Source organism: Chenopodium album, chromosome 14 (assembly GCF_948465745.1).
Source record: "Chenopodium album chromosome 14, dcCheAlbu1.1, whole genome shotgun sequence".
NCBI lineage: Eukaryota > Viridiplantae > Streptophyta > Magnoliopsida > Caryophyllales > Amaranthaceae > Chenopodium > Chenopodium album.
In genome coordinates, this window is record NC_137847.1 from 9,623,641 (window position 1) to 9,634,320 (window position 10,680).

At 33.3% G+C, this 10,680-nt stretch overlaps 1 protein-coding gene across 1 annotated transcript; it reads right to left on the minus strand.

The window, feature by feature from the left end:
* Positions 1-4,334: 4,334 nt before the first annotated feature.
* Positions 4,335-5,204, minus strand: LOC145578851 (auxin-binding protein ABP19b-like). The gene has a single exon (XM_081636150.1). It carries the CDS (start codon positions 5,128-5,130, stop codon positions 4,498-4,500), a length of 633 nt encoding a protein of 210 aa, XP_081492276.1. The 5' UTR covers positions 5,131-5,204; the 3' UTR covers positions 4,335-4,497.
* Between the last annotated feature and the right edge of the window lie 5,476 nt (positions 5,205-10,680).

Below are 10,680 nucleotides of genomic sequence, written 5' to 3' on the forward strand. Positions count from 1 at the left end.
CGGCAAGGGGCGCATCTAGGATCGCGATAGAGGCCCTAGACAACAACAGCAAGCTCCGCAACAACAGGCGCCAACCTCAATGGGGCAACCAGCTAGGATACTATCAGGGACAATAAGCTACACCTTAATGGGGCCACCCCCATACCCACACTAACCAGCTTCGAGGCCATGATCCCCTGCTGCCTTTTATCAAGCTCCACAATCAGCCCAACAACACGAGCCTTTGTCAATCAAGGGTCTGAGTACGATCTGACGATGACGCCAACCGAGCTAGGCAATGCTTTCGTGACAATAGGTTTCAGAATTATGACCCATCTTGGTATATGGATTCCGGTGCTACTTCTTATATGACCAATAATGCCAGTAATCTCTTACCCCTTTTTAATTTAAGCACAAATAATTATATATAAGTGAGAAACGGTCAACGCATTGCAATTACAGGCTACTGTCATTCTATTATTGATAATAAATCCCTTTCTTTACGTGATGGGTCTATTTAGCTCCACAAATTATCAAAAATTTAATTTCAGTTAGAAAATTTACTTCTAATAATTCCGTGTCAATAAAGTTTGATCCTAGTGGTTTTTCTGTGAAGGATCTTCGAACGGGGGAAATTATAACCAGATGCAATAGTGCCGGGAAATCTTTATCTTGTCACCACACCACCGTCAGCCTGGCTAGCCACTTCTCTCACAGCCTTGTCTCCATCCACTTGGCACAATCACTTGGGTCCTCCTAGAGCCCCCACTTTAAGCTTTCTTAAAAATCGAAATTTGATTGATCGTAATAAGGAGCAAGTCTCCAATAGTTTTTGAGTAGGTTGTCAATTGGGAATACATGCTCGTTTAATTTTCCGTTTCATGATTCTAATAGTACAAGTTTTTCTGCATTTGAGATTATTCGTGCTTATTTGTGGACTTCTACTCTTGTTTACATGTCTCAAGTCTTTCAAACCTTTCTTAGTTTTTGACAATATGTGCTCACTCAATTTGAACGTCCTATCAAATCTTTTCAATCTGAAAATGGTTGTGACTTCGACAATGATCCGTTCAAATTATTTATGTTAAAATGGTTGGTTTTTCGCTTTTCTTGTCCACATACATCATCACAAAATGGCAAAGCTGAACGAATGATCCATACTATTAACAATGTTAAACGTAAACTAATGTTTCAAGCTTCTAATCCACCGTTTTTTTTTTTTTTTGGTTTTATGCCTTGGAGACGGCTACTTTTCTCCTAAACATCTTACCTACTAGAACACTCAATCAAATTACTCTAACTCAATCTCTATTTGGGGTTGTTCTGTCATATAGTCACCTCCGGTCTTTGGGTGTCTCTGCTTTCTGAACTTGTCTGATACCATTCCTCACAAACTAGCACCTCTTACCATACCTTGTCTGTTTTTGGGTTACCCTTCCGAGCATAGAGGTAGGTTTACGGATCTAAAAACTCATAAAATTATCATATCTCGTCATGTTACATTCAATGAGAACACTCTTCTTTTTCATGACATTTCTTTGTTCTAATCCACAGAATATGATTTTTTATCGTCCAATAATCCATATTCATAAACCCAATTTCGCAACGCCTTGCAAGCCTCATCTCATTATCCCGAGTAACCCAATCACACACCCGGACAGCCTACATCACAGGCAGGCCGCGACTCAGGGTTGTGTGCCATAGAAACTTATGGAGTGGCCTGGCTAAATATGCTTCCTCGCGTAGCCCAACGCACACTGGCTATCCAGCGGGCCAAGCAGACTTTCCAGGCAACACTGCCACGCCCAGACCAGCCCAGCACTTGCTAATGCGAGCAGCAATGCTCAACATCGCCCAACTCTCGCTGGCTCCCCACACAACCCCCTCTTACTGGCACGAGCACAACAACCCCACAAATGCCCATCCCGGCCGAAGGCACCCCCTATACCTCTCCACCCTTTAGCAACACAAACGTCACTTACACCCCCCACCCTTCAAGGTCATACTCCCATTTCACCTACTCTACCACCACCACTCTCACCCCAAATGCAAACACACTCACATTTAAATCTAACCCGAAGTCCGGTTTAAACGTGTCTACTCATTCCCACTTCCTAAAATTCAAAGACAAGCTCTTCTTTTACCCAAATTGGAATGCTGCGATGCGTGATAAATATAGTGATTTAATTGATATGAGGACATGGGAATTGGTTCCAAAGGCCAACAAGGGTTAATATTGTTAATTGCATGTGGTTATTTTGTAATAAATTGAAAGCTAATGGTGATCTCGAAAAACACAAAGCTCATTTAGTTTGTGATGGAAGGTCTCAAGTTGTAGGCATTAACTGTGATGAAAGATTTAGCCCGGTTGTTAAACCTGCCACTATTCGAACGGTGTTGAGTTTGGCTATGGCTCGTAAGTGGTTTATTCACCAACTTGATGTAAAAAATTCCTTTTTGCATAGTGATTTAAATAAGTTTGTGTGTATGCATCAACCCCTAGGGTTAGTTGACAAGAGGTTACTAGCTAGGCTATGTTTGTAGACTTTGCAAGGCTTTTTATGGCCTAAAACAAGCTCGACGAGCTTGATATCAACGGTTTGATAACTATCTTTTGCAGATGGGGTTTGTCATTACGAAGAGTGACAATTCTTTATTCATTTTCCAACATGAAATGATATGGCATATTTGCTATTTTATGTTGATGATATTGTGTTGGTTACATCATCAGATCGGCTACGTGGGAGTATTATTTCTCACTTGCGGAACGGTTTTTTGATGAATGAATTAGGTCCTATGAATTTTTTTCTGGGCATTGCTGTCACTCGTACTCCATCATACTCGCTTGTTTCTATCTCAGCAAAATTATGCACAAGAAATTCTAGAATGTGCGGGCATAAGCAGTTGTAAACCTACGAAAACTTCAGTGAATATTCAATCCAAGCTTAGTGCAGACTCTGGATCTAAATTTCATAATCCAACAATTTATCTCAGTCTTGCAGGTGCTTTACAACACCTTACTTTTCCTCGCCCTTACATAGCTTATGTAGTTCAGTAGGTTTGCTTATTCATGCATGATCCTAGAGAGGCTCATTATGATGCATTAAAACGCGTCATGCATTACATTCAGGGCTCTTTTGATCACAGGTTATACTTATATCCTTCAGCTCAGATGAACTTGATCACTTATACTGATGAAGATTGGGGCGGGTGTCCTGACACTCATCGTTCAACTTCTGGCTATTGTTGATGTTTAGGTGACAATCTGATTTCATGGTCTTCTAAGCGTCAGGCTACTCTTTCTAAATCAAGTGCAGAGGCAGAATACAGGGGCGCCGCAAATGCTGTTGCCGAGGCTTGTTGGCTTCGTAATCTTCTTTTGGAGTTACATTATCCTCTCTGGCAGGCTATTATTGTTTGTGATAATGTCAGCGCTATTTATCTATCTCACAATCTCGTACAGCACCAACGCACCAAGCATGTCGAAATGAATATTCATTTCGTCCGAGAAAAGGTGGCGTTGGGGCATGTATGACCTTCTCGGTATTAGTTTGCATACATCTTCACGTAAGGCCTACCTCGACAACTATTATTGGATTTTAGATCTAGTCTTAGCATTTGTTTTCCTCCCGCTATGACTACGAGGGTGTGATAGAATACACGATAGATATTCAGTTATAGAAGGATATATTTTGTAAATATTGTGTAAATTTCTTTTGACATTTTCTAACGTAATTAGGACTCATCTTTGTAATGAGCCAATGGAATACACTCCAATCTGAGGAGATATCTAACAGTATAGATAGATGAAGCTACATTGATGTTACTCAGAGAAAGTATCTATTTAAATTTTGTAAAGTTGCTATTTTTGAGAGTTGTAAGAGGATTGACCTGCCAATTGAATTGGATTTCTCTTTGTAAATTTTTGGTACGTAAAAAATAAATTAAAATCTTTACCCTTTCATGACATTTGATTGTCACTTTTGGGATTTCACTTTGTGGATTGATTAGTAATTTAATAATATTTGAAAGCCGCTATATGACTTAAGAGTAGTTGTAAAAAAAATTGATAATTATTAGATTACATGATTAAAAATTACATGCACAACTAACTATTCAGGAATGATAGTGGACTTTTACAGCGCATTTACATTCTTTGTTAGAGAATTTGTATACTTGTATGTTTTAATTTGTAGAAATATTATTGTGTAAATTTTAATTATGTAAGAACTAAGATATTGTGTAAATTATAAATCAATAATCAATGAGAAAACTCGAATGAGGTAGTAAAAATATACATATTATAAAGTTCAACATTACGTACATATATATTTTATTAAATTGATAAAGCTGAAATTAAATTAACTAGTACAAGTAATATGATACTTCGTTTTATTGTACATCATGTTATTCTATTTTACAACACATGATTTTATTTATAAGTTGCATACTACATTGGTAACACACAATATCATGTCTTCATGAGGCATATTGATGTAAATGATGTATATTTTCTTACTAATTTGTTCCACCAAAGAGTTTCTTCACCTTTTGTACTTGTGCAGCATCAAACAAAGTGATCTTTTGAATAATTTCAGTTGGTAGGTTATTTGCTCCTATTGAAGTAGTAATAAATTGAAAACCAGGATTTGCGCTGTTCAAGCTAACGAATGCAACCGCGGGAGAATCACCCACGTTAACTTGGAAGTGAAGCAATGTATGTGGGAAGATCATAATATCCCCCTTTTTTAATGTTTTAAAGTACGCAGTGTTATCTGAGCCTATAAATCCTGCAATTATTGTCCCTTCAGTAACTAAGATAACTTCTGATACTCTATGTGAGTGAATCGGAACAACTCCACCCACTCCTATGTCTAACCTCGCTAGGGTAATACCTAGGCCGTTCACAGCTGGGAAAGTGAGATCGAAAGCTGAGGTTACAGCAACATTGAAGATGTTTGATGTGTTACCTGCGACACCTAAACCGGAAAAAACAAAGTCATCCACGGTCAAGTTAGCAGGATTCCTACAAGGATATCCTGCTGGTGTAACAGGAAAGTTAAAGTCCGCAACACAAAACTCAACAACACTAGTGGCGGACGAGAAAGAAACAAGAAGGGAGAAGATGATGCAAATTTTTGAAAGTTCCATGTGCTTGCAAAATGTTTTGAAGGTTAGGAGTGTAAAATGATGTGGGTTAGTACAAGTATAGTAACGTAGTAGTGCTTATGTTGGTTTTTTTGTCTCTCGTTGTGCTAATTTAGGCTCGTTTATATAGTAGTATAAGGCCGTATGAGGAAGTATTATTTTATTTTATGTGTTTTCTTGGTAAACAAGGAAATCTTTCATTATACTACGTACTATTTTTAATACTGTTTGTTTGAATGGGATTTTCTTGGGAAATAAGGAAACCATAATAATAATAATAATAATTATTATAATGATTAAATAAATTCATTAGGATAAAACTTACTTCATATAACAAGATCCTACTAAATAATTGGTTTCTTATGTATTAAGCCAGTAGCCACCTACAAATACGGCAAATTATAAGTCAATAAATAAGATCATAGTAGTAGAACAAATTACAAAGTAGAAGAATTATTTAGATCAACATACCTTATTTCAAGTTAAAAAAAAAAAAAAAAAAAAAAAAAAAAAAAAAAAAAAAAAAAAAAAAAAAAAAAAAAAGTGAAGAGAACATGAACACATTCTTTTTTTTTCTTTTTTTTTTTCATGTTTACCTCTCCTTTTACATCAATTAAAAACCACATATACTATTTCATTAAATTATCCTTCAATGTATTTAAAACATAAGCAACTCATAATTTGGCTCAATTTCACAACCTTTCGATTTCTACATAGCACATAATACATGTATGCCATTTCACTGGTTTTACAAAAAGCATATTTCAACGTACTTGAATTGTTCACCCCTGCCTTTCTTTGATTCTTCATTTTCTCATAAAAAAAATATGTATATAAAATAATTTTATTCACATACCTTACTTTTAACATGAATTTACGAGAATTAGTTATTAGTAAAAGGAAGCATGTTTCATTGTTTCAGAGGTATAAAATCAAATCATTTGTGATAGAGTACATAACATACATATTCCTTAGTTTCAACCATTAGCTCAACCATAACATACATATTCCCCCCCCCCCCCCTCTCTCTCTCCTTTCAAAGTGAGTTTTTTTTTCGTGTTGGATATGAGGAAATGCTAGACCCAATTCAAGCTACTGCATCCATTCCTCAAGCTTAGTTAATGGGCTCTCGGGCGTGTTAGGTGACGTGATAGAGTATATAAAACATGTTACCGGACCTGAACAAATTACTTAAGCTTTAAGTTTAGTTAATGCTTTACAATAAGTGCAAAGAATTGATCGAACATATTAATTTTGAAACATTTATTTTATACTCTTGTGAGTCTTTATCACATGAAAAAAAAAAAAAAATTGTTTGTTTAGCATCATAAGGTTCTTTGGAATAACACATATTATTCATGTATCATTATTGCAAGAAATTTGACCAGGATAAAGCTATAACTTACCATGAATTTTTTTTTTTCTGAATAATTAGTTTTCTTCTTTTTTAATACTCCGTACTTTGTATAAAATAAGTTCATTACTCAAAGCTTAAGAATACGTTGAATGTTGATTAGTTTAAAGAAGAATTTTGAATGTTAAATATTTAGTTAAAGAAGAATGTTGAATATTGAATGTTAAATATTTAGTTAAAGAAGAATGTTAAATATTTAGTTAAAGAAGAACGTTGAATATTGAATGACTCTTAATTAAAAAATACACGACATAATAAAAAAAGTAAATTAGCTTCTGGGATCAGTTAAACAGTACACATATAGTCTATTATATCAATATTATTAGTTACCCATCTTATATAATTAAATACTCACTTTCGGCTAAATAATTAACCAAAGTGTTTTTTTATAATCGACCCAATTTTGTTTCTTTTCCTTAATCACTAATTCTTTAATTTCTTTTTAGTAACATACTGGTTTACTTTTCTTCGGTCAATCAACTTTATGTACCCTAAAATAATGTACTTATCTTGCAATCAATATTTAGTTTTCCCAAAATAATATTGGAAGGAAAAAAAAAAAATTTAGACAGGAAAAAATTAAAGGAGAAGGTGAAACCTGTACAATTTGGGGAAACGGATAATGTCAGCAATTTTTATTTTAGTACTTATAAAACTAATGGTTAAAGGCCATAAATATGTTTTATACTCTATCACGCCTTCTCATACAAGAGCTCATTGGACTTGATGTGTGGATGAGATTCGAACCCTTGACCTTTGTGTCATGTAGCTCCGATATCATATTAATTTACCAACTCAATAAAAAATTTAAGCTGATCGTTAAAGCACAAAAATATGTTTATACTCTACCAATAAGAATATGAATATCATATAAATCCCAACCACACACTTTTGGGTTATGATTCTTATGAACAGATTAGACTATTCACTAACGATGAATCAATTATATATGTCTACATGGAAGCAAGATTAGGTTTTATTGAGCTTTTAGAAGAATATAGACTACATAATAGTTTTGCATGATTTTTTTTTATTATGATGATTTTATTTAATTTTTTGACATTGGTAAAAGCATAACAATAGTTTTGCATGATTAATACCAATAGTTAACTTCAATATCGAATTGGCTACAATTACGACTAAGGAGATGGTCCATATTTATAAATACACGATTTAATATTTTGCTTTATTTGTTTCAAACAAGGTCAATCCGATCCACTCTAAAAATCTTTGTTAAAAAAAATACTCCGTAATAAAAATTCAATCCAATCAGCATTAATAATTTAGATTAGATTGAATTAAATTTGGTTTTAATACGAATGATGGACACCCCTATTTATTAACAAACTCCTATATTAGATATAATCATATTAATTTATTATGAACCACTAATATTAGAGACACTAGCCTGGTCATTTTTTTAAAATCACCATTAAAATAAAGGTTTTTATGTTAAAATAAAAGTCATTGTGTTATTATAAATGTTAGAAGAAGTTTTTTTTTTTTTTTAATGAAAGTTTTAAAATACTTGTCAATGTTAACAATAAAGGTTACTGTGTTAAAACTAGGGTCAATATGTTCAACATAACATCAGTTGGCATGTGTGTATTTCAAGTTTACAATAATATAAAGGTCATACAAGTTTGAATAAAGGTCACTATGTTATAATTAGATTCACTACATTCAACATAACATCAGTTTGCGTATATAGACCTTAGATTCACAATAATATAAGTCAAGTCCACACAAGTTTATATGCTTTTTTTTTTTTTATATTATTTATTTTAAGACCAAGTCTGTTGTACGTAATAGGGTTGCAAACTTGCAATTAGAAATGTAAAGAACTTAAAGTCGAAATTATCTAATGTATAAGATACTTTAGGATAATCATAAGTGATAGATATAAAATATGGATTTTAACTACGGATTTTGACCATAAACTAACTTGGACAGTTGGACCACACAAATTATTTACTTCGTATGATTGAGACAACGATCGATATCCTATCTCGTTCAGCTCCTTAAATCTTCAATGGATATGCCTCATTGACAAGAAAATTATATTACAAAGATGCTATATATATATTATTTACTGTACTTGGATGGTCTTGGAATCAAACGTTAAGCTTCATTATGTGATTTTAATATTATTTCCTTTTTTTTTTTTTTATTGGCATCATTTGGACTTTTTCACTTCACATATTTCTTTATGACTATCATTTACGTTTTACATGTAACATATTCATCTAATTTTATGTTTTTCAAACATCAATATCGATGAATTTATTAATAGTAAATTAAAGATATTAATAGCCAAAGGTTTACTTTGATAAGCGTGAAATATCAAATGATTGTTATATATACCTGGTAGGATGATTCACCCAAGATATATTTTTTTGCTTAGTTTGTTGATTTGATTAAATGATCAAAAATAACCTTGGTACATCTTGCACCCGGATCTATATTAAAAAATTTAGTAAAATATAGTTATGCAATTAAAGATAGGCCTGTACAAAACTATCCGAGAATCCGAAAATCCGATCCGCAACCGATCCGAATTTTAGGATATCCGATCCGAGTTTTCATTTCGGATCGGATATCCGATCCGAAAAATCGGATATCGGATACGAATTCGGATACTGGTTTTCAAATTTTCGGATATCCGATCTCCGAAAATTTTCGGGTATCGGATATTGGATATCGGATATCCGAACTAATATCCGAAATTAAAACTTAGGTGGTCTTTTGATAATTTAATTTGCAAAAAAAGACTACAATGCTCATATATATTGTACAGGAACGTCAGGAAGGCTTAATGTTACAAAATTGATATAATTAATGAGATTTATTAGATAAGCATAATCAACTTTTTAATATTATCGGATAATAGATATCCGAAATATCCGATCCGAATGATTTCGGATATCGGATATCCGAAATTTTCGGATCGGGTTCGGATATCAATTTTAGATATCCGAAGCTTCGGATATCCGATCCGAAATCCCATTTCGGATCGGATATCCGATCCGTGAACAGGCCTAATTAAAGGAGATATGTTAATGCATTGGTGAATCATTATTTAGGTGATTAGAGATTAAAAGCTAGATTATGTAGGATTTAATATTAGAAGGAATTTCTTTATGTTAAAAAGAGGAAATTTGTTGCAAGAATTGTCTATCACACATTCACACATTCACACCTAAGAGCAAAGTTAACGGTTGCCCATATAGTAGAACCCATTTGTGAGCACCCATAGACATAGAATGAAAAGGGTGGTAAACCTATTTTATTTGGACAAGATTGCTACTTAATCACAACCCATTTGTGAGCACCCATAAACATAGAAGGAAAAGGGTAGTGAACCTTTTTTATTTGGACAAGATTGCTACTTAATCACTTATCACTTCATTTGTGAGCACCCATAGACATAAACATAGAAGGATGGTAATTGAGCTCGAGTCCTCTAAAAAAAAAATCCAAATTCGAGTCTAAATAAAAAGCAAGTCCAGCTTTGAATTGGATATGGACTCTGATTCAGGTTGACTCAGAGCCCGATACAACCTAAATATGACATATTCACATGCATCCACAATCCAAATAATAAAAAAAAAATTATAAAAAAATTTCCTAGATTATTACAATTTACTATAAAACATACCAAAAAAAAAATGTATAGGTGGATTGGATTTGAATTTAGATTTGGAGGTCGAATCTAGCAAATATGGATTTAGAATATCAAGTTTTTTTATAAGTTTTCCTAATGGATACTTAAATATTTATAGTTAATTAACAATAAAAGTCAATTTGTGTCAATTATTATTTAAAAGATGATGTACCTATATTATTATTCCAAGAAGTAGAGAGTGAGGGATAGCTCAAGTGGTTAAATCTTTCCTTCCGATTTTATGAAATTCTGATATCGATTTTCACCCTGCCCTTTGTAAAAATTATTCCAAGAACTATAATTTAGTTGTTGATTCAAGTAAAATTACTTCAGGTTCCAATTGGGGACGTAGGAATACTCCCTACGTATTGTAAGAAATATATAGCTTATAAGGAACATAAGAAAATAAATTGAATAAGGATATTCGCCTAAAATATTGTTCAAAATGTGATAAAAATAAATAGTTAGCATAAAA